A 25,627-nucleotide genomic window follows, 5' to 3' on the forward strand; every position below is an offset into this window, starting at 1 on the left:
CATACCCGTGTGAGCCAAAACTCTGCATGAGAACCAACACCTGACTCTTTCCTCAATATCACCTGGCTGGTTTCTTGCAGCAAAGACAGGGTCAGACCGAGTATTTAGCCATCACACCTTGAAGCCTACCATTAAGGAACCAGGCCAACAAATTTGAAAAAGGAACTTATAACTTCTGCAATTTATGATTTGAAGGGCACGGCTTCTCTGGCATCCTTAGGTTCTTGAAAGACAAATGACCTTGTAGTACTACTCCTAAGATGTAATAATGTCTTGCATTGATCATCTAACAGGCAGTCTAGGAGATTAAATCCACCACCTATTTCTCCTGGGAGGCGATCACAGGACACAGATTTTAAGTTCAGTGTCAAGTTCAACTCAGCGAGTTATACTGAAGGTTAACTTGATCCTTTAAGTGAAACCTTGCCTTGCCACCCTGCCCCATCCTACTCACATGTACAAAGTCTTTTATATGAAGACACAGGACTTCATTAGAGTTTATCTTCTATCTGGACTTTAAATAATTACTGAATATGATCTTCTGCCCCACCATCTCTCTCTACACAGCATCAGTTTGATTTATTCCCTGTTTTGAGTGGAGATATCTTCAGTCATTAGTTGTCACGCATGAGCCACATTTTCACGCATGAGCCCTGTCCTGTATATTTAATCTGGAGTGTTTTTTGACTTGGCAGAGGTGACCTCCCTATTGTAACTCCATTGGCTGGCAGAAAAACAACTCTTCTATCAGAAATCCTGTACTAGCATAACTGCAGGCCTCAGTCCTCTCTGAGGAAAAACTCACAGACTGCAAGCTTCTGATGCTCATCAGAGCCAGCTTCTGTGACGGGCAAAAGACAATGAGCTACAATAATGTAATCCCAGTCTTCCCTCTGAACACAATCTGTCACTCTTCCTCCTGCACATCGCAAGTACCTTGGCTGCTGGTTTAGGGAACCTCTCTTTGTAAAACTCCCAGACCTTTCATGGGCACTATGAAAAACTGGAAAAAAGAGCAACAGCCCAAGCTACCAGTACGTATTTTCCTCAGCACATTAACCAACAGACAACGTGCAATGACATTTTAGTAACAGAAAGTACGGAATACATCACAAGAAAGTGAGGCTACTGCTGGTGTAGGACAGGACTGTAACTCTCTGTCCGTGCATCATCAAGCAGCAAGGAAACAAAGTCAACATTTCACTCCACCGCAGCCAGGTCGGCTTAGAGAGCGGATCCTCTTGTCCCTGTTCAGAAGCACTAACCCTCACGCCGGACAGCATGCCATTATTTCAGGACAGGACTGGTTAAACTCTAACAGCCTGCAGCTGGCTGGGAACAAGAAAGGAAAAGACAAGCCTGTACCTAGGGGCCCCACCAGCCTAAGAATACTTCATTTCCACCTCTGTGCATGAATTAGGTGGGTCTTAGCTAGCGCTAATGGAGCTGCCCAAAGACGAGTTCCCTAACACGCACACACGCACAGAGCTATGGTCCTGCCAGCCACCAGGCCTTGTGGTCGCTCCGCGTTCAAACGAGCTGCGCAGCATCCCACTCGCTTAGGAAAGTATGGTCAGACTTTGTGCTGTCTACCTAGGGGCTGTAAAGACACAGTTCAGTGATGCCCACCCTGCCACCAGTGGCATGGCTGAAGCATGGATAGGTATATCCACATCAGCTTCACTTCTGGCCAGTACAGGAGACATCGTTGTAAGAACAGCAGCAGCATAGACTTCATCAGGATTCTCAACTTGAGTACATTCCCAGGGCCTGCAGCAGGCCAAGACAGCCCACGCTGAGATCTGCTCTGCTTAATCTTCACAGAGAAATGACAGACTACCAAGCTGCGCTGCTATTTCCTCTTTAACTGCATCCAAACTATCTCAGAGCTAAACTCCTGCACTCACCTCCATCAGAAGAGAGGCAACTGTCCTTCTAGATGGTCCTGCCCACCTTCCTCTCTTCCACTGCACCTCACTTCTGTTGTCATCCTTTTTAGGATGGTATCCTACTGACCACAGTGACCATCTGCAAAGCTCCACAGGAACCAAAGAATGCACGGAAAGAAAGACCGGGTCCCTTATGATTTCTAGTTTCCTGATTCAACTGCACTTTTAAGTCTGCTAATTCTTTCAGAAACAATCTCACAGAATTAGCTCATCTGAATTTCTTGACCAGCTACTGCAGCTGGTCAAAAAATCCAACCCATCGCTTAACTGTGATGGAAAGCATTGAAATGACACTGGAGACGGCTACTTCATGGTGCCCGTTACAGTGTCTTGCTAAGAACCAGTCTTCTTACTCGTCTGCATAGACCAAACCCACATGTACGTTCAATATCCCGAGGTCTCTCTTGGAGACGCTAGAGGCCTGCCAAATCCCAGCTACTTCTGCTCCATTCTGTCTCCGGGCACAAGTTATCACAAAACAGCCTGAACTTTTGCCGACACTGTGACTGCAAAGAGCAGATGACCCCTCTGGACATATGGACTGTGCTCGGTATGATACGGTGCTTGTTACAGGAACTGCACGGGCTCCCTGTGCCAGGGAGAGAAAAACATTTACAATCGCCAGTCCACCTGAGCAGCTTATATGATTCCCCACTCAGCTGACAACGTTTCCCTTCTCCAGGCCTGCGTGGGGGAGGACAGACCTGAGTGCTACAGCCAGACCCTCTGCAACTTCCTCCTCGGTTTATGGGTGACACAATCCAGCAGAAGCCCCTGGTACAAACATTTGCTTCAGCAGCTTCAGAACCCAATGCTCCCTCCGAGGGTAGCAGTATCCCATACAAAGGAGGACTTTTTACCTTCTACGCCAATTCTTTGTACAGTTGGAGGTAAAACGATTACCTCATTACAGTCGCACACCAAATTCCCTTCTGGTGGAATTCACATCAGCACTACTGCAACTTTATAACATTTGCATTATAAAAATGTCTGCAAAGGAGGCCAAGAAAAACAGCTTTTTGTTCAGAGGAAGCTCTGTGGTCAAGATGATGTCATCAGAAAGCGCCAAATTAATTTCCTGTGGTTACATCCTACAGGAAATCCAAGAGGCTCAGCTTTCTTGCTAAACCAAGTAGTCATTTATTGTCAATAACTGTTAATTATGTGCCCAGATGTGTCATAAACTAAGAACTATCACGATTAGCCTTCATTCCCTGGATTCCTCCCAGATCGACCGTTGGGATCCGTTTAGATCAGCAGCCTGAAGTCAGTGAAATGCACCAGCCCTCGGGTCCCCGGGCCAGCCCAGGGGCTCTGGGGCGCGCAGGCTGCTGCCCTCGTGCCACGCGCCAGCACAGCGAGTTCCCTGCTATTCCCTTCAGCCCCCTCCCCGCAACGGGGGGATCCGCTGCTTAGAGAAACGCCACGGAGGGGGAGCAGCTATGCAGATTGGACTCTTAGCAGGAACAGGGACCCCTAATCAAGAAAACTATAGAAACAATGATGAGTAACAGCTTTTCTGCTCTGCATAAACAGAAACAAGGATATCAGGAGTGATTCAGGAGGTTTTCCAGCTGGTAAAGTAATCATGAAAACGTCTAGCAGGTCCCTCCCCCAGCTACAGTCCTTCCACAACCTTCTGAAAGATGCATCTCTTCAAGGCTTACTTGATATTTAACTTACAAAATAACACTTCAGTAAAGCACTTAGCTAATTCAAATGGATCTTTTCAACAACTTATCAGTGGGGAACTGATCTCCCCCAGTTTTTAGATCTCCCCAAAACTACTTGCGTTTACATGAATTCACACCTGCCCTGCTGCCTCTAGCCACTGCCTTCACCTGCCATGCAACCCACAAGCCCTCCGTTTTCCCACTCACAGTAGAGGGGAATCCACTGGAGGGGGGCCATAGATTTTGTATCTCTAACTTGCACTAAAATTATGATTCTGCCCTTACAGTGAACTTTTGGTAGCAATCTCTTGGGACAGACTCTTCAGCCCATGCAGCATGCTTCCCTGGACTGGCAGGGAGCCCAGCATAACACCTCGAGAGCTGAATGGTAAATGGTCAAGGCAAATCAGATCCAGTCCAAGAAACCCCTACCCTTTACACAACAGTGAATTTTCAGGTTTGCGTGGATTCTTTTCACTACTTTTTAAAAACAAAGCATATTTTATGTGAACATTTGGGACAGGGAGCTAGCTCATTATTTGTCTGGAAAAGGCACAACATAGGATGCACCCTAATAGAGTTTGAATCGGTAGCACCTGTATCAGAGGGAAAACAAGAGCTGATGACAGCCAGGGCTCAACTGCAGAGATGTTGTATTGACACCCGCTCAGCAGCAGCTTCTACCCTCAGACCCTAGAGCCTATGCACTGTGAGGAAAATGGACGGGAAGGGAGAGGGAGGCAGAATGACTTGCTCAGAGCCGCATGGAGACTAGAGGCAGGGGGAGGCAAAAGGACAAACCAAGCATCCTGCCACTTGCACTCACATACTGCATCTACTGGTACAAACAATTTCCTTAACAAAAGGGAAGCGAACGGCTGGGAACAGAAATCACGTAGCTTCCAAATTCTCAGAATAAAACGGGGCAGACAGACAAGGCTTCTTGACATGTTCGTATCTCTCCAGAAAACCACGCAGTGCTGACTCCCAATTCGGTCTATTTAATAAGCTTCCTACCTCTCTGTCCTTGAGTTTCATGGCGAGCACCAGCTGATGTCTGTGGTTAGTAAGGGCCTCCCGGTAATTTCCTTTGGAGAAGAATGCGGAGCCCAGGTTTCCATGAGCTCGGCATTCTCCCGTCTGGTCACCTGAGTCACATGCAAACAAAACAAAGGTTAGCTAACAAAGGCATCGCTGGAAGTGTCCAGCAGAAAGACTGGAACACGCTGTACAAGTGATGCTCCAGTGTGAGAACCAGCATCAGAACAAACTCATCCTTATGTTTAATACACAGCCAAGGCTATCCTCTTTGCTGCCCTCCAGAAACTTCTACAATAGTCGTCAACCTTATTTTTAGAATTGTTTTAACTTCTGTTTTGGCCTAACAATTGGTAATTTCCCATTCTTCCATGTTTATTCCTTGCTTGACATTAGTGATTTGTTTATGAAAGTAAGTCAATGGCCCAGGCTTAAAACAAGCAAAGAGCACACCAGCTTTCTCCAGAAGGCAATTCTGCAGCATAGCTCAGCTCAGACACAAAGCACGTCGACTACTGTCTTCAAGACAGTAGTCCCTGTACTTTCAGTGAACTCTCCTAGCTAGAGCCCTCAGTCACTGTCTTCTCCACCTCTGCAGAGTTATGCCTTTCTGTCTCACATACTGTCTCCTCTTCTACAGCACCCTGACAGCTTGAAAGCTCTCAGTGTTGTGCAGGATATAACATACACAAGAGGGATTTTCCAGTTTGTTTATTTTTTTAAACCCTCTTGTTCATCCATTGCCTCACTCCTGATTCTTTCCTTCCCTGGTAACCGCCTCAAAAGCTTAGACTCAGTACCTTTTTCCATTGAATTACTGAAAAAACAGATTGCTTCATTTAAGACTCATTTAAGGTTTTGAGCCCAAGTCTACACAGGGGATAAGACCAGTTCCCACATACATGACACCAGAAAATTAGAGGACCCTGTAAAACCTTAGCACATTCATTGATTGTCTGCCCCCTCACATATATAGGTAAACAGGGCTGCACAAGCCTGTAGTTCGCACATTTCAGAAATTTCAGATTTGATTTAGCAGCTTGTGAAATCCCACAGAAACCTGAGCATTATAGAGAGACGCTGACCATTAACACAGCTATTAATTTGTTCCATCTGTGCCAATCCAGCACTCAAGCGAGCGAAAGGAGAACCCTTACCTAAAGTCTTGGCTACATCCAAGTCCTGCTGCATGTATCCAGTGCTTTTCTCCGTATTCCCGAGGGACCAGTACGCACTGCTCAGTGCGGAGAACACTGATCCCCGCAGCTTTAGGCTGCAAGTGCCGATCTTCAGGGCAGCCTCCAGCACCACCACAGAGGCCCCATGGTGGCCCGCAGTCAGAAGTTCCTGGCCAATCACAGACACCACAACAAAGGGGCTCTTGTCCAGCTTCATCTTCTGCAGTTGTTGATAGGTGGGCTCCAGGGACTCTGAAATACAAAAACGAAGGCAGAGTTACACAACAAACCGAGTTATTTGCATCTAGAAATCACCTTCACAACTCATCTTCATTTTTTAGCAACCAAATGACACGCGAGTTAATGGCCAGACTGCCCAAATCAAACCAAGATTTATTATGGGAACTCAGGGCTCAAATGCATCATCTAACGTCTAGCACATCAAGACAGATCAACTAGCAAGCTGACGTTTTCCTTGCAGAAAGCACTTCAGGAAGACAGCACAAGCATGCAGAGCAGTCGCATACCGAGCTCTGAAGACTGGCCTAATGGCAGAAGAAATACAGAAAACACCTGTAGTTTTGCAGGAAGCTGGAAATGGGCCACCAGCAGCGTATAAGAGCACTACAGTTTCTGCTCCTTCAGCACTAACTTTCAGCTGAACGTCTGCAAAATCTGTGCCTGTCCAGATACCACAGCACACAATGTGCGCCAAGAGAGGTGACAAAAACTGCAGAAAGAAGTTGCTCCTTCTTCTGCAGGACAAGGTACTCCTGCAGAACGACAGTACTGGACCTGCCAGACTACTTATAATTGGTCTAACTGCTTCCGTCGTTCAGATGATAAAACATCTTGGCTGCATGTTTCAATAAGGACATCAATATAACAGGACTCCGGAATTTGCTGACCAAGTGGCATTTCTTGATTAGATGTGCTCACCTGAATCAACACTACCACAGCAACCTCAGAAAGCCACTTGCTCCCTGTTTTCATCATTTCTGCCTCTCTACAATCACCAAGTGTATAAACAACGACAAAAGAGGATTTTTAACACTTCCCTGAAGATGCAAACAGTGTGAACACAATGCCAGTTTCCGATATTCAATTAGATCCTGGGATTAAATGCAGACGTAAGAGGATAGAAAGAGTTGCTGTAACATGCCACCACTTATCATGCTTATCACTGCAAGAGCAGGTATGAACTCAGTTCCTGTCTTAAGGAGCTTACTTACAATTTTAGCCAGGTAATCCAGGCAAACATAGGGAGAGAGAGGGGTACAGACAAGGAGAAAGGAAGAAAAAGGAAAACACAAGGGAAGTGCTCCTGGTAACTCTGAAGTCGAGTAGGAAAGGGAGAACCAGCATGGTAACAGAAGGGCAGACATGGAGGTCATTATTGCTCTTGTGCAACAGCAAACGGTAAGGGAAGAAACATAGCCACAACCAGGTGAAAGATGCAGCAACAGTGATTCAGCTATTGAGGAAGGGAGTTTCACCTTCATCTCTACGTACTGCGGACCCATGCTCCCTGAATCCCCCAGTGACTGCATTTAATAATCTTTAGCACACCACTGACACTTACAGCCCTTCTGCCTTTCCGGTTGCTCCACTTCCTTCTCTGAATGCAAGTATCCTGGAAGCTACCACTCGTATCAGTCTATCCATGGCTTCAAACAATCTATTATCCTGGTGGAATCAAGTTACAAGGGACTGGCTTTACACCATAGACAATACCCGGAGAGATCTTCTATGTCTCTCCTAGACAGCGAGCTCTTGGAAAGGGGACCAGAACAACACATAACAACTACTTAAGTGCTTGCAGAGTGCCTAGCACCATGGGACCGAGACTCTGAATAGTCATAACAGTAGTACAGTAGATACACACTCTCAAAGTAAAACTAGTACTTTATAAGCACAGCTGATCTAAAAATCTGCCAAACCAGTCACTGGGAGGATAACAACTGGAAAGCAGCAACACTGAGAAGCACAGTAGGGAGCAGCAGTGTAAATATACAGCTGCAGTGCAACAGGACAGCAAGATCATCCAGCCAAATTTGGGGATGCTTACATAGAAATACCGTATCACCTGCATTCTAAGCAGCAGCCACAGTACCTTTGGGTACCAAATGAAATTTGCTTCACAAGGTAACTGCTATATAGGACAGAAACTTCCAGACGAATTCATTTTAGAGAATGGAGAAAAACACTGTAAAAAAGGAAACACCAATGGGGATATTTTTTCATTTCAGCACTTCTTGGCCTCTAAGCCCTGGGGCCCCCAGCAGCGTCTGCTGAGGATGAGAATTGCCGTGTTCCCTCCTGGGAAATACCATTAGGACATTGCAACACAAAGCTTGCAAGAGACACAGAGCAAACAGGAGACTACCTCCTTCCTCTAGATAGGAAAATCCTGGAAATGGGGACATTATGAGAGAGAGGCAAAACGCTGTACAGCTAATATGGCTTCAAGGTCCATGTGATTTCAACACTCTTCCTGAATATAAGTGAATTAGCAGAGCAGCCTTTTTTGCCTTCTGGAATGCTATGTTTTGAGAGACATTAGTACCATGGAAAAGCTGCTGACGTGCTCTTCTGGGCAAACACTGGCTCACAGCATTTAAGACTCCCTGTTCCCAATGGCCAAGCACCAGAGCACTGTAGGAAGTTGTTCCAAGTAATAATAATAAAACCAGGGCCACAGTAGCGCACACCTCTATCTGCACTGATACGAGAAAAAAAGACAAACGAGCAAGGACTTCATTGGAACTGCTACACAACACCAGTTTGATTCATCTCCAGCACCTCTTGAGCTGGGTATCACCATCTAGTTGTCCCACTGAATCAGAAGAATATGTTTTTGTTCCTCCTCCAACTTCGGGCTCCTTTCTCAGCACCTGCTGACTCAGCAGAGAAGCCAAATCCTGAAATCTTTCCCTTCAGGCCTCCAGGTTCCCCCCCACTTTAGATGCTGACAGTCACCCATGGACTGAAACTACCACCTCTAAGTACCTCAGCAGCAGATCACCATCCTTGAGAAAATCTCCTGGTGCTTACCTCGCATGGGAGATTTCATGGCGGCCTCGACCATGCCAACCAGAAGCTGAAGACTCTTGGGATCTTGAGCCAGTCCTGACGCAAACGCTGCCAGTGCATCTGCATGACGTCCAAGATACTGAAGGGCCACACCCTGTCGGAAGTATGCCTGAAAAGCCAAAGGGAAGAAGAAATGCCAATTACTTAATTGGTAGAAGTCATCAATAACACATCTGCCCATGACCTGGTGCTGGTGGACGCTTGGCTACACGATCACATTCTGGCTTCTTTGGTCACGCTGGCTGTAATCAGAAAAATCCAACACCACAGTTTGGTTTGTGACTGCCACCCAGTCGCTTATCCCCTCGGTGTGATGACTTTCTCAACCTTTGCAAGGCCTCTGAACTTTCTGGAGACCAGGGATGGTAATTACTATTAAGGCAAAGCTTTCCCCTTGGACTTGGCCAATTACTTACTCTTAACTACTTATAACCAAATGCTCATTCTCAAGGCCTCCATTTCTGTTCTCTTGGCTCACACAGTATACAAATAACTTGCTTCCTTTCTCATCACTTTTTGCCAATGAGTCCAATGTAAACATCTAGTACTAGTAAAGATCAAAATGTACTGAAAGCTCAAGTTGCAATGAAACACAATGCAAAGATCCAGACAGGAGCCGAACCTTCTTTCTGCACACACATCCCCTAGTGCAGACACTGCCCAGCATTGTCCCATTTGTTGGGGGCAGTACATACACACTTATATATAATACACATATATATATATACACACGTGTGTGTGTGTACATATATATGCACTTCTTAGAGTGAGGCAAGACACTTATAATTTTGAACATGATTACAAGAGCCTTTTTCTTTGTTTCTTCCTTTCCAAGGAAATCATTCATGGGAACGTGCAACACCTTCAAAGTAACTTGTCCAGCAATGACATCAATATGCAGCGGCAAAGCATTCCCAAACAGAGCTTCCGCATCTCCCTAAATTGGGATACCAGGAACCTACACAGAAAGCAACAACTGCGGAAACATGTTCTGCTCACACATAAAGCAATGGCAAAGCCCCGGCTCACAGGGTATCCAGAACTTCCTTGAGAGCTACTGGGTAAGAGATCACAGAAACCACAATCCAATATTCACTCAAAGTACTCAGGTATATTTGCAGCACATACATCTAGATACTATGTTATAAAAAGGTCTGGAATCTTTAAGCACCTTTGATGCTCATTATTCAGGTTTTATCTTCATGTCCAGCTAATACCTTTCTGGTGCAAACTTTGCTGCACTTTTGGTTCATTCAAAGCTATTTCAATAGCATGAACAAAGCTGTCAGAACAGAAGGTAAACCATTATTTGCATTTCTTAAAAAGTGCTTTAAGAACATAATACTGCTCCTTGAGACTGGTTCCGAGTATTGCTTTCATAGATAAGACCTCGCCACTGTTTCTCTCCATCTGTAATAGAAACCTGCGCTCAAGATTCATTAAGTATACATCTGTGGAAGTCTTTTTACTTAAGCAGGATAAATCTACAATTAATATCCAAACTGGTATTTCATTAGACCTTTCAGACACTTTTGGAATCCAATCCACAGAGGCAGAGATTAAGGAAAATCACAAATGACACGAGAAATTTATAGACATGAATATTTAATCTCTTTTCCATTAGTAAGCCTTGATTGTAGAACCACTTTTAATGAATTCGATGAAAGCAAAATTCTTTTCATTAACCTTTAGTATAAATGTGTTCTTATTGAACCAAACAAGCTGCTGTACTGGAAACCCAATTCAATGTTAATTAGATTACTAGCATGAAGCTTTAAATCAAAGAAAATACAAAGAACTAACAACGTGCAGTGGCCATCAAGCATGAGTCCTCCCAGCAGTGAGTGAGCTGTCACCTAAATCACAGCGTACACTTTTAAGTCCTTTTTTCCCAGAATTATCATTTAATTACTTTCTTTACTACCTGATGACAGAGGCAGTTTGATGCAGCATGTCTCTGATGGGGACCTTTCCAGCCAACAGGACAAATGTGCCTGCCTGATTCAATTATCAAGGATGAGGACACAAATACGCAGCAGCCAGCAACAGAACTTCATATTGCGTGTAGGCATCTCCAACATCTCATGCTTCACAGGAAGGTAGAAGCCTGCACTCTCCTCTCTCAAAACGCATACTACCAGGATAGATGGCACATCAGGGAACACGCGGCTTCCTCACCACTGCAGAAAGTCAGCTAAACTCAGAAGCCCAAAATTCACTTGTATACAGGGTTTCAAGGAAAAGGCAGGAGGGAGATAGATGCTACAGGCAACGCGGACAAGCCTCCCACAGCCTACAGAAGACAGGAACACTATGGCTTCTGTTTCCAAGGTTCAGAAGGGACCACGTAGTGCAATCCCCTCTCGCATCCCATCCTATACGCACAAAGGCTGTAGGACAAGAAGTAACATACTCTTCAACTATAGGTACCGGAACAACTAGCTTTCATGTCTCCCATGAAAGCAAATGGCCCCTGCAAGGAAAATAGAGAAAAAGCAAGCTAAACAAAACACAGGTGAAGCCTGTGCGCTACTTCCAGTTCTCATACAGAAACCCAAGTGAACATCAGTTCCCAGCAGGAGAAAACACACCACAGGTGCAACATCACAAAAGGGGGGGGGGGGAAAGGAAAAAAAAAAAAAAAAAGCCTGGCCACAGGTCTCAGAGCACTTTGCAGAGGAGTAACAGGCCTGTTTTGCTCACCATTGCCTGCCCAAGAACTCTACCACCTTCACTGCAAGAGAAGGGCCCTGCCTAGCCGGGATGCACCAGCGGCTGCAGTGGGGACACTGGTTTCCTGCCCATCCGACCCTGTCGCTTTTGTGGAGCGCTGCGCACTTCTCAAACGCTGAGAAAACAGAGTCCTCATCCCCCGAGCTCTGCATCCAGAGGAGACACCACAGGCTCAGAGATGACAGAAGAAAACGAGACAGGGATGAGATTCACAAACAGCATGCAATTCAGTACCATGCACTTCACACGTCCGTTCTGGAAAGTGTTTTTATCCCCTCCCCACATCTATTCCTGGAAGTCCCCCATGGAAACCGCTTAATTTGAATACAAACACAGCATTCAGAGTCCAAAAGAAAGACCTATTAATCGTAACTGAAAGGAAGATTTTCGCCAATTTTTCTGCTGCAAAAACCCCTTCCTTCCTTTCTCCTCCAGTTTCCAGCGTATACATAACGCTCTCCACACATTGTGTTCCCCAGAGACCTTTAACAAAATAAATAAAAAGCATTCACATCACCTATTTCCTCCCCAAGAGGCATTCACAAGTTAGTTTAGCATTGGAATGAAGACACTGTATCAAGGGAAAAAATCTGCAAAGAGGAAATGGTGAGAATCACCCTTTGGAAGAGGAGAGGAAAAGGAAAGGCAGGGAGCCAGCAGCTGCAGCTGAAGAAATGAGACAAGGAGCGGCTTTCCAGTCCCGGCACAGAGAGAGTCTTCCCACGCTTCAGCAAACTTTACTTTTTTAATCACACTGTGTGAAGATAGAAGAGTACTTACTCTACAGTAAGTTATATTACTTTTCCAGTGATCCCAGGTAAGAAAAAACTATTGATTCCTTAAGATTAAAGCAACAAGAGAACGATGTTTTGCTAAAGACAAATGAACAGCAGGTGTTTTCTAACCCGTGGCTATTTGCATCCTCAATGTCATACAAAGAGCTCGAACCATCTTTTTCAGTTTTTTCAATCTCTGCATCATACTTTCCAGGAACAAGGCACTGTGCAAAAAGAAAGTCTCACTCTCAGCCAAAATTTGGCACTAGGTGCATCTCCCTCAATGGGAACTATTTTCTCCTCTCCTCGTGTTAGCATGATTGAACACGTGCTCTGCTGTTCCTGTCTCCAGACTGACCAGCGTGCCATGGGTTAACAGCACCCAACCCTCCAGCCAGAGCCAACTCGGGTTCTGCACAGCACATCTACTCATGTCTCCACTGCCAGCCCCTGGAGTAAGAACCGGGAGAGCGGGGATACGGCACTACCAGCAGGAGCCTTTTGGGAAGGGAAGAGGATTAAAAGGTAAAGGCAGCTCTACCAAACAGCTGATCTTATCAAGTCACCGATACTACATCAGAGAGGTTGTCAGCAAGTAATCCCATGCACCTATGGACCTTTAGTTCTGGGAAATCAAATCATACTGCGGTCTCATACAGTCAGTCATTTTTTTAGTCCACTGGACAACTAGCATCGCTTCAGCCAGTTTACAGATTTCATATAGCCAAGTGGAGATGGCCTGGGAAGGAGGACAGGGAATAATTAGTGCTTTTTATCCATAATACCATTGAAAGCACTGTTGATATTCTGGAAGCAAGAGTAAGTTATTCTAATTAACTAACTTGCAAAATGTATTTGGCACTTAAGACTTCAAAGCCATGCAGAAAATCGGCCCTGTAACAGACGCTGCTCATACAGCAAGTCCAAGTACAGAATGCCAGCAATCTGAAGTTGCATTACTCCCAGCACAGGACCCATCCAAAAGGTAACAGGTCTTCCCGCCTCATTCAGATTTTGCCTCCCCGCTCTATTTTTTCAGACTTGCCTTTTTGCCCCATGCTTTTCAAAACGTGCCATGTTTTCATGGCAAGGATATAGTTTTTAGTGCTTTTCTCTACCCTCAACTTAATTTTAGAAACGTTGTATGAACAAGAACGCAGAAGACGACCTTCCTAATCGGACACTCCAGTTTTATGGAGGCGGCTGATGGCTGGGCTGCTGCAGAGTCAATGTCTGCCTAACCAGGCATAATTTCTCTCTACAATTCTAAGCACAAGTCCTATTTGTTCTGCTCAATTTATTGACCAGTGTAGTTTCTGTACAGGCTAGTATTTTTCATCTGTGTTTATTACAGCCCATTTAATGCACGAGCAGAATTTCTACCTGTCCTACTAGGAGGTGCCACTGGACTGCCTGCTGCAGCGTCCAGACAATGCAAATACAAACATGCTTGTAAGTTTTTTGATCCTCATCATCTGAGATCCCATCTAGATAACTGTCTAGACTCTGAATCTTAGATTTTCACGTGCAATCTGAAACAGGATTAGAATGTAAATGCCATCATTGAAATGGCCAATATCAAGAGGAGTTCTGAAATTTTTATTAACGCTTCTACTATCAATATGCAAGAACTGTTTCAGGCAGAGCAATAGTAATTGGTTTATAATTAATACAAAACATGCAATGAAGATAAAAATACAGTACAAAGAAAGAGCATATATGAATACGAATGGGACCTCTACATCTCCCAGGCTTCTGCTAAATAAAAACAAGCCCAGTAAAGGAAGCCCAAGACAACTCAATGCTTTTCTTACCGGATAAGTATCAAAATGTACTTTAATTTTTTGGACCAGGGGTCTAGGCAAATACTCATGCTGTACTGGCATCTGTAGCAGGCTCTGGTACAACTCTTTGGGCTCACATCATTTTTCCCAGTAGAATCCATGGCAATAAATCATTCACATCCTTAGCGTGTCTCCTATGCAATGGCTGCAAGAGTTAGAGGGAAGCAGCAGCCACAGGAGTTCAGTCCTGTCTTACCACGGTCTCTTGTAAGTCTGAAGCATGAGCTCATGTTTCTGGAATATGATCTAGTATCAGGGTACAAGCATTTTTCTAACAGTAGCTCATATTATACTCTTTACTGGGCAGGATGGTATACTGTCTATAAATATTTTAAAACAGCTAGAACTGGGGGATTAAATGGCATGTAGGAGCCCTCTGAGAGCGTACTGTCACCCAGCTGCCTTAGGACACACTGAAAGAGCCAGGCAGAACACCGGGAGCCCTACCTTTCTCTCTGAAGTAGGGTAACCCTTTCAATAGTTTTATGTGCAGCAGACCACACGTGCACGGCTGATTCTCTCCGAGCACTGCAGCAGAGATCCTGCTGGCTGCAGGCTGCCCTCAAGGAACGCAGTGACAAAGACTACCCCGGCTTCGGGATCTTCATCTGCCGAGGGTCAGGCACCCCCCTGCCTGCCCTGGCACCCAGGGGCTCCTGCGCCTCAGTCTGCGCCTCCTCCCTTCCCTGCACAACCCCCTTTTCGCAGGTGGTCCCTCTGCCATTGTACACGGCAACACCACGCTGCCCTTCTGTGCCCACGCCGCCTTGCTAGGGCTCATCTGGTAATTCTGTCATCAAACTTCACGCTCAGAGACTCATTTACATAATGAATTGCTGGCCAATTTGTAACTGGATAACGGAGACAGAAGAACGAAACTGGAACGGCATCAGAAGAACTTGGAGCAGAAAATTACTGTCAAACATGGAAAACTTGAAAAAATGCCTCAACCTTAGACAAAGACTCCCATTGTACACAGGAGAGGAAATTCAAAACACCTTTATATTCATGTCGGCTTCGGACCCTGGACAACCAGCTATCTGGACAGAAAAGGCAAACACATAGAAAACGCTTTTTCCACAATGCTCCCTTGGTTTGCCAGATCAGGAGATGATGCCAAAAATAGCACGAATAATCTATGATGCATTTAATGGGCCTGTTCTGAGTCTGCAGAACATCTCCTGGACAGACAGACCCACTGCCTCGCGTGGGACTGCTCAGCATCCACCAGCCAGCTCCCTTGCTGCTGCCCACGCGAGCCAGGCCAGCGGCTGATGAATATGACACGTGTGACGAACAAAAAGGAGGAAAATGTGGGAACAGCCACTACGGCTTCTTGGGGCCAAGCACCAGGTTGAATCTTTCCTCTCCCCTTGTAACTGCTTTACAGCCAAATTTTAGAGCAAAATACAGGACAAATCTCTGCTGTGGGATTTCAGGAATGTGAGGAGAGGGAAGAATGCGCTTTAATTCAGAACACATGCAGCACATGCATAAATACCGCTTGCTGTCCGCATGAACTGAACTCCTGCTTTCACAAAGTTAAGGTTGCACCGTAGATAACAATTCTCCTTCACAGTCCGTATGCTCAGCTGGCACCTGAACCACTACCGTTAGCCTGCCCTAAAGAACAAGCAGAGGTCTGGCAAATTCATTGTCTCTGAAGCACAGCTTCTTTATCTTCTACCCGTTTCCAAGGTGTCTCTTACAGGAACTACACAACTTGGAAATTTCCTCTAAGCCCCATTGAGCCTATACAGAAAAATAGGATGGAGGGGCGTAAAATATCATGCCTTGTTTTATCCAAAGAGCATTTAATTATTCTTATTAATTGTGGTTCCACTACCTCCAGTGGGAGACTGTGCACAGATCACTTGCCCACATGAACTGAACGGACACATCAGTAATAAAGAGTCAAATCTTTGCTTAGTTAGTTGAAGTTAACAGCCCAGCTTTTCACATAGCTTATTGTTGTTGCTCTACTCTTGCCTGCTCCAGGCTCACTCTAGAAACAGCAGCTACAATCTAGATCCCCTCTTCAGAGGGCATCCCCCACCTTTTGTAACAGCGCGTGGTAACAGACAATCCTCCGGTCTTCATCAGCTACAACTCTTAAGCCTTATTTAATAGCGAGAACTAGCCACGAGTGCAGAAAAGTGCTCTAGACAAGTAATAACCCATCTGTTGATGCTCAAATAAAGCACAGGGAAGGCACAACCAGCCTCTGGTGTTTAAGGCTGACAGGCACAGACGCAAGTACAGCATCTTCTAGAATTCCTCCACAAGTCAACAGGGACAAAGTTTTGCCCAATTTCTGGCTAAACAACTTGTTTTAGAAATTGCAGAAGAAAAGATAGTTTCACCCCGCTCAAAAGTAACACCAGTCTTGGTAAGATATTATCAGAGATTCAACAGATACAGAATTACACAAAACTTAAAATAAATGGATTATATGACACCTGTAGGCTGCTTCTCAGTGAAGTCTGGGGCAGTGCCAGGACTGCTTTTAACACCATATTACCTAGTGCTTTGTTTAGTTTCAGCACTGTACCGTGATTTAAATTGTATTAACATTTGATATTTAACTGCCAGTGTACATCTGCACACAATTCTCCCAATTCTAACAATGCTGAAAGTGTTGAGAACCTTTGCAGAGCTCAAGAATATACAAACATATGCTACTATTTGTTCTTATACCCTTAAAAGCAAAAACAAATGAAAAAGCAGTACAAAGGGAAAAGAGGGAATAATAAAAATCATGTCCTAAACTGGAAGGCATCCACCACAAGAACTCTTTTTGCTATTCAGCTTGAGTGTTCCAGCACAGAGTTTCATTGTCTCATTTCGAATTACTCATCTGAGTAGCAGCTCAAATGACTGCCCCCCCTCTTCAGCATTTCTCCGTTTTGCATGCTGGCAGGCTGTGCGAGTTTAGGTGGATCACACTGAAAGTCCACAATAAAATCCAGAAATGAGACATTAAAGCATCTGGTCAGCCCACAGTCATGAGGCTTGGCATTCACAACAAATCCAGCAGGGGATATTTCAAGGATCCATGTTAGCTAGTGCAGTCGACAGTCCCAACGTAGGTGATCTGGATTCACAGTTAAGACAATAGGTCTTTTCCCAGCTGCGCGACAGCCGATTAAACTAACATTGTGCAATGATTTGTAACTGCCATCTTGCAGTGAGACTACAGGAGATGACCAAAATCCTGACATCTGGACATAAGAATAAATAATACTATGGTGGTTGTTGTCAGCGTTACTCTGTTCTTTCTAGGCCAGCAACTCCAGCAGACAACATTAATGGCACATCTGCACATCCAGCCAAGGTGCAGCACACCATTACCAGCTAGCTCTCTGGCCAAGGGAGCACTCGGCTCCCGCAGCACACAAACCACAGGACAACACACTCAAGTGGCCTTCTCATGGGAGAATATTGGCAAGCATCTGACAGCAAAGCCTCCTCTCAGTCTCACAGTATGCAGACGCCAGACACACTGCAGGTGAGTGCCTCCTATGCAATGGTACCTAAATTACCAGAAGAGAGACAAATTTATTACAATCCCTGCCACCCCTGAGGCAGTGCTCAGGCTGCCTAGATGGTAGCCATCAACACACCATCTCCTCCAAAAACACAGCCAACTGCTTTGCCACCGGCTTCCTTCCGCATCCCCACTGCCCAGCAGGACGTGTCCTGCTACCCCCGGCTCCTCTTCTGCATGGCAGGTGGGTCCTGGCAGTTCGGTCTCTCAAAACTACCTCCACACTTTTGGTTTTCTCCAAATGCAGGTACTCTTCCTCTGCCCAGAAGACTGGACCCTCTTGGCTTCACTCTCTGTCTGTAAAATCCCTCCGTGCCTTACTGAAGTAAACTGAGATAAAATGGGATTCGCCAAAATCAAGACAGCTGGAAGGCAGAGATGGTGACTTGCATACCAGCAATTTGGAGCTAGAAAGTGCCACCTCCAATTTTGAGTCCAATAACCAATAAAACATTTGTTTTCTGCCAGCTTTCTCCTGCTTCGTGATTTCAGCTATAGTCTCCGAACCTGAGTGTGCTTATGTCCAACAGCTGTAATGGCTGGCCATTCCAAAAAGGATGGAAAGCGAAGGCCTCCTCAGGTACAGACTGCTTAGTCACATCAGCAGGTATTTGAGGACTTTGCCCATTTACAGAGGCACTTAATCAAGCTGAGTACTGAATCTTGCCAGATTTCAGATGGCTAAGCTCCGGTAATTACGAAGGGAAAGTACTGAAGTCATTGCAAAGACTAGCTAGTCTGGCAAGATTCAGCTGTGATAAAAAGACAAGTGAGTTTGTTCTTAGCTATAACGAAAATCTTAGAGAGAGAAGCTCCAGTTACAGTGAAATTTCTTTCTATTTCCTTTTCAGCATTACAGCAGAGGTAACTAAAGTCCCTTTAAAAACCACGGCTGCTCACCTGGAGTGGTTTTAGTAACAAATACTTCTGACAAAGAAAACAAGACACACATGTTCAATGCAATCCCTCTGCAGAAATCTTACGCTGGCCATAAACCTGATGCTGTGATAGTCTTTCACTCCATTTAATGGCAATTAAAAGCCACAGGCAGGGAAGAGAGTCGCTTGATTTTTTTTATTTTTAAAACATTTCTAGCAGACCCTTGGCTTTTCTCTAAATCTCAAACTTAGCATCTGAGGATTCTTGTTTCTCTTGCTGAGTCACTCTGATACGAGACACCTGAACTCTGAACGAAGATGCACGACAGCTATTAGTGAATTTGAGTGGTGAGCCCAATTGGTTTGCTCCAGCTAGGGCAATCTCTCCAGAATACAGAGAAGAGAGTGGGAGATACAGATTCTGCAGAAAATGCCCAGGAACAGCCAAGTCTCAGCATAGTATGTTTTCCTTATATTTCAGTTATCATTAATGATGAAGTTAGGAAGAGGATAAGCACAATCTTAAGACAATCTTTTTTTAACATCTGCAGTCAGATCTAAACTATTTAGCACGTGAAAATTATGAGAAACAAGTACTAGAAACAATCACAAGACACAGTATAGACAACGTTCCCTGGGAATATACCTTTCAAAGAAAGATCAGCCAAGTGTCCCTCACCTTCTTTCTTATATGCTCTACCATCTAGATTCAAGCCCAACCATGAAGTCATTTCAGGTATTTTGATTTCAATTCGAAGAAAGAACAAGCAACTTTTGGCCAGGGAAAGCAACAGAGCCAGACTGCACAAAGCGAACGAGCAGCGCTGCAGAGAGGACCCAGGAGTCCGGACTCCACAATGGGCAGCTCTTAAAAGGCTCTGAGCAAAACCAGAAACTTTGGCTCCAAAAAGGCCTTCATTTTATTGAGCCCACCAAGCACTATTGAAAATAATCACTTCTGAGTGACAAGACAACTAGCGACTCAACTAACACCTGCTCAAGAACACAACCAGGGTAGGTGTGTACCTGGATCCGCGCAACAGTCATGATTTGTTTCTTAGTCGACAGTGGAAGTTACTGTTATCCACCGAACGCGTACAGTGCTGAACCAGCCAGGCTGATGAGCGCATGGAAACGGTGCGGTTACGTGCTCAGGAGGGAGGAAGGCTGGGGAGGAGAGCAACAGCCCACGCACAGCTTCACCTCTGCCGGGTGTCTCTGGAGCACTCGAAAGGACTTCTCCTAATGGGGGTCATTTCTGCACTGAGCTTCTATCTCTAGGCATCTCTTCCAGCAACAGATTTGTTCAAGATCACGAGGTTCTGTTTCTGCATAAGTGATGAAATCAGCGTAACTTTGTGAAAGTACATTTAGACTGTAAGAGCAGACTTTCCAGAAGTACTATAGTACCACATATGGCAAAGGTCAGGCAATGAGACAGATACAAACAATAGAAGTAGATTAAAAATACTCTTAAGACACCATGGTATGCTTATACCAAAGTGTTACAAAACAGAAGACTGACTAGATGGGCTGTGGAAAAGTAGCATAACGGATCTCCACAGCTTTGTAGTTTTCCTTTGTCTATAGCAAAAGGATAGGGCTCAAAATTAGTTCAGGATACTGAATCACCTGCACAGACTAACACAGCAGCAGCTCAGCCTTCCTTTCAACTGCATGACTGAGTCTGGTCACATCACCTAGCAAACGGTTATCTGTCAATCATCTTACGAACTTAACTCAGACATGTAAAAGATGATCTGTTCCAAGTTGGCTAATAAGAAAATTAAGATTACTAATTACATGTACTGCGATCAGCTTATGGTTTCAACACCACAACTTTGTGGCTTAAATGAACACTGGGAAATCAAATGTCATCTTCCTGAAGCATTCCATCTGGAAATCTGAATCAGATGCGGAGGAGAGGTGACAGCTGAGCATTTCCATGAAGTATGCATTCACTGACGTCCCCAAAGCGTCTTATGCAGACTCCTTCCGACCTCCTGCCAAGTTACAGTCTCCAAGCAATCACTGAAGGAACACGGGGGACTTTTGGGGTCATCCAGCAAGTTCACTCCTCATTTTCACCTGGAAGCATTTGCTTCAGGACTGTTAAGAGAGAGGTGGATGGATATTAGGTGTAGCAGTCAACGGTAGACTGAAAAGATCCAGCAGAAATCCTCTGAGATTTCATTAAAGCTGCCACAGTTCTAAGTTTGTATTAAAGGGGGGGAGAGGGAGATTTAGAGAATCAGGTCTCTTACCTTACCAATGTATTTTATCCAAATGACTCAAAACCTCCATAACTGCAATCTGAATGTCAAAAGAACTAGTGCATTACAGTATTTTAAACAGGCATTTCAGGATTTTAACACAGACAGTTTTCCCAACATACGAGACATATTCCACTGAAACAACAGCTCTGCATACAACCAAATATTCACAGAGGTGCAAGCGTGCTGGAACACACATTGAGAGCCTCCAGAATTATGCTGGGCTTTGTGGTAAACAAGCCCTGAAGCCACTTCCCTAGCATACACCCACGGGTCCATTCTAAAGACTGCCCTCATCTTGAGCTACGTCCCTATCTCAGAATAGAAACAAGTAAAGAATGAAAAAAAAAAAAAAAAATCAGAACAGTACATTCTCCAAGAGCCGTCAAAACAGAAGACAAAAGTTAAGATGAAAAACATAGTAGTAAAGGCACAGGATAATGGCGACTTGTAACGTATTCACACCCAGGCGGCTGCAGTGTACCGTGCAGGATGGAGCCGGTCCGTACCCCTTAGAGAAGGGCCTCGTGCTCAGGAGGGACTGTGGCAGAGAAGGCAGCACACATCTATTCCAGACACGGGCTCCTGCCTCTTGGCTCACAGTCCCCCATCCCATCCCATCCCACCCCCTGTCTGCGCTCAGTCAGCACTGCCTGCCAAGGACAAAGCTGATGATGGGGGAAAGGGGAAAAATCAAATTTGCAGAAGTACTAAATATATAAATCTCTTTGGGCAAGGTGAACGTGGGAAAAATTCTTCAGGAAGGGCATCGCATTTAGCAAGTTTTGCCACATCATTACTCTTGTAATGCAAAGGGGAGAAACAGCAACACCATGTTTCCTTATAATGACTCGCCTCCTTTATCACAGATCTCTGAAACACCAAGTAATTTAGTAGTTGCTATGGAAACTGCTAGTTTTATTGAACAGCCCTGAAAGGGTCAAGAGGTACCACCAAACAGGCCAATTGCAAATTATTTCCCGGCTAAACATCTGCTTCATTTTAGTTGCCCTACCACTTCTCTGTTTTGTTGTTAGAACAGTATTTGGACTGACTCCAGAATAGGTGTCATTCTTCAGTGGGGCTGCAACAGGTAAGTCCAAAAATAGCAATTTTCATGCTCTAACACACTGTAAAATCCTTCGTACAGAAGAGCCATACTGAGGGCAGAATGGCTAAGGGACTGTGGACTATTCCTTCTCCCACACATCAGTACTGACCTGAGACAGCGGGAACTAGCACAAAGAGTTAGTTTTCACCGTGATCCCCAGAGGTTTCACATTGCTGCTTACAACAGCCATGAAAGGAATAACCTACTAGACTGATTCACTTGTGCCTTTGGAGAAGGGACGAAACAGAGCAGTAGAAGAGCGCCCATCACAGTGCTCAGCTTCGTAACCCTGAGACCGGACGGTCTCCCTTGCTAGCACGGGTTTGTGCTCTAGGAACACAAAACATCACATTGCCTGCACTAGACTACCAGAAAACAATGTAATCTACCTTCTTTTATTCATCACACAGAAATTAGCACCTGAAATTACAAATGCCAGTTAGCAGCATCTATTCCTACAGGCAAGGAGAACAGCAAGAGTACTGTCTGCATTTCCAACTTTGCTATTGAACTCACTAGATTTGTTTCAGTCCCACAAGAGTGCCTTGCTTCCCAAATTCCTTATTATCCTCATTTCTTGAATATGTATCTATTGTAAAGCCAAAAGCATCAGCAAAAAGTAACAAGAGCGTAGCAGCAAGGTTTCCTCTGTGGAGGACGCAAACAGCTTTTCAGTGCAGAGGCACTCCCTGCTTCTTTTCCATGGACAGAAAGCTGCCCTAGGCAGCATCCCCTGGAAAACCTTATTCCAACATTTTGTACCTTCAAGTTACAACTGTACTTAATTCAAGTAACTGGGGTGGGTAGGAGAGAACATTTTATTACAGACCATACCTGAATTTAAGAGGCTGCACGCTCTCTGATGACAACCATGCCCAAGCTCTTTGCCCAGAGCAAGCCAGTAAAGGGTAGGCTCGGTTCCTTCCCCACACGTTCTCTCCATTCTTCATTTGGTTGAAATTATCCAAGTAATGATGAAGAAAGTAAAAGCTACATCTGTGTGTACAAGTTCTGGTCTTTCTCACATATCCTGTGAACTGCATTACTTCTGTGAAGTCCTGGCTTGGAAGAAAATATTCCAAACTCTGAGGCGTTTGGCATGCCTTGGTATGGAGACTCCAGCCCTTACTCAGACTTTCCATCCCAAGGAACCCCAGGAGAAATGAAGACATTTCTCTGTACATCCACAGTAAAAATCTCCCCTTCGTCAGGTGGTGAATTCATAATATTAATGTTGGTTCTCTTTTCTGAAATAATCCACCACGCACTAAAACTTCCACACACCAGAACACAGCACATACCTTAGCACTGCTCTGTTGGGACACACTCGGCAGAAGAAGAGCTCAAATGAGCTCTTTGCAATGGCTGCTGCTCCAGCCTCAAGCAGGGCTGGTGAGGACCAGTGCCCCTCACAACGCTGGGGCTTTCCTGCTTGCAGAGCATAAGTCTGGACTCCTGAAAAAATTATCAGTGGATGAGTCCGTTCAGATCAGGCCTCTATCCCTAAGCGCGCACGCTCAAATTCTTGTGTTATCATGCTCTTATTTACGACTTGCAGTCACAGTCTGGAGTCTCTTCAGAAAGCAGATCCCCCAGTGACTTGTGTGACGTTCTTTAAAAAACCTCTCTACCCAATGAAGACCAACAATTTTAACAGGAGTCTCACAACTGCTCTGTCCGTTGAAGACAGTAAGTTGCCTGCACAGCTCAAGGGCATGAGGTGTGCCCTATACCCATCTTTTCTCTTCTGCGACTGGCACCACGTCACTCCCAGTCTGCAACAAACATCATCAGCTAACCCCGAAACACGCAACAGTGCAAGGGACGGGCTTGAGTACAGGGTACATGGCTGGAAGTTTCTTAGCGAAAAGGGACAAAGTGCATGCTTGGTTCCTTCTATTAACAAACGGGCTCTTCCCAGAATGAGGGGCCTCATGGCAGGCAGAGGAAGGAGCAAAACTTAGGTCAAGTGAGAGAAGTCCAAAAGGTGCAGAGGGTGAACGAATGGACGGTCTTCTCATAGTTGCTCATAATGCTAGGACTGCGCAGAAACTGCAAATCATGCAAATACAGGTACAAATACACCAAAACCAAAGAGGAACATTCATGTGTCGTCGCAGTTACTTCCAGCTAACAGGAATTCATTACATTTGGACTCTGATGCAGGCAGGTGCCAGGTAGTAGAAAAGCTTCCCTATGTACAACTACGGCGGGACGTGCCCACCAAAGAGAGGTCACGCACCTCCACAGGCACAGACTCAGGAATGCTGAAGGAGAAAGCCAAGCGTCGCCCTTCCCCAGGGCCAAAGCCAGGCCAGAGGACAGTAAATCCCAGTTTACTGAAGCTGCTCAACAGCAGAATGATCTCAAGTGTTAATTCTCTCCCGACTAAGAGACACAGCAACTGCCCCTACAAAACCAACAGCGTGAGGTTTTTGGTACCGAAGATCCGTTCGGCATTCAGCAACTAAACACCTCGCAGTGCTCCCGAGGATAAACCCTGCATTAACTACTTCTTGCAACTTCCTCTTCCACTGGCCTCTATTTTGGCATTTCCACAGGAGATTTTCTGAAAAACAGTACTTTGCTGTTTCACTGCGGCACTCCTGGAGGATACATGCAGCCATGGTGAAAACTAAAATGTATCTCTAGGGAAGGAGAAAGTTAGTAATAATTACAGTTTGCTGAGAAAATCTCCAGACAATAGGGATGACTGTGACCTCTTCACTTTATGTGAACTATAAAAATTTGAATAACCTTGGGCAAGAGGTTTAAGACAGTAAGCAACAGGAAAATTTCCTCCACAAGGTACCAAGAAAAAGCCACGAGAACAAAGAGCAGAAAGCACTGCCTGCTGCTTGCCACCAGCCTGCAACTCCATCAGGGCGCCAGGAGGTGAACAAGCAGGCTTAGTGAATAATTGAAGACACAATAATGAAACCTCAGAATGTCAGAGACATAATACAGTTTTGTAGGTTTCATCATGAAGCCTTTGAATTCCCAAATAAGACACACTGAATAATTTATCCCTGTGTCAATACTGGGTCAGCAGCTGTTCACTCATAGCTAATGATGCTCCAACACGCTTCAAGACACTCGAATGGGCCTGAACAGATTAATGAGGAAGGTCCAGAGGGAAGAGGTGATGAAAACGGAACCCATTCACCCTTCCAAACACTAAGCTCAGACAAAAACGTGTAGACCCAGCAGTCATGCCATGTGCATGAGGCCCCACAGATTCTGAACCTGCTTTAGTGCCACCCAACACCACCTCGTCCCCGTGCTGCTCCTCAGCAGCAAGAGAGCAGGAAGCTAACCTACGCTGGGCTGGCTCCAGGCCGGCATTTACCACCCCGTCACCCAGACCCGTGCTCATCCAATTCAAACCCAGAGGCTCACCCTAGTTTATGGCACCCTACCAGTTGCATCAGCCACAGCACGGGGCAAAAAAAAAAAATCAAGCCAAAGGAGTCAGCCCTGTCCTGCTCTAAAGCGTTCTCTCTCATACAGCTAACGGATACACTCATCCCAGGA

General features: G+C 45.2%; 1 protein-coding gene across 1 annotated transcript in view; it reads right to left on the reverse strand.

Annotated features, from left to right (window-relative positions):
• The window catches only part of TTC28 (tetratricopeptide repeat domain 28), a 132,824-nt gene that overhangs the window by 71,076 nt on the left and 36,121 nt on the right, over nucleotides 1–25,627 (reverse strand). The window contains exons 2-4 of the mRNA XM_050906812.1: nucleotides 8,893–9,040; nucleotides 5,818–6,090; nucleotides 4,640–4,770 (exon numbers count right to left, since the gene is read on the reverse strand). Coding sequence (XP_050762769.1) covers nucleotides 4,640–4,770; nucleotides 5,818–6,090; nucleotides 8,893–9,040 — 552 coding nt within the window. The remainder of the gene's footprint in view (nucleotides 1–4,639; nucleotides 4,771–5,817; nucleotides 6,091–8,892; nucleotides 9,041–25,627) is intronic.

Source organism: Gymnogyps californianus, chromosome 16, assembly GCF_018139145.2.
Source record: "Gymnogyps californianus isolate 813 chromosome 16, ASM1813914v2, whole genome shotgun sequence".
Lineage (NCBI taxonomy): Eukaryota > Metazoa > Chordata > Aves > Accipitriformes > Cathartidae > Gymnogyps > Gymnogyps californianus.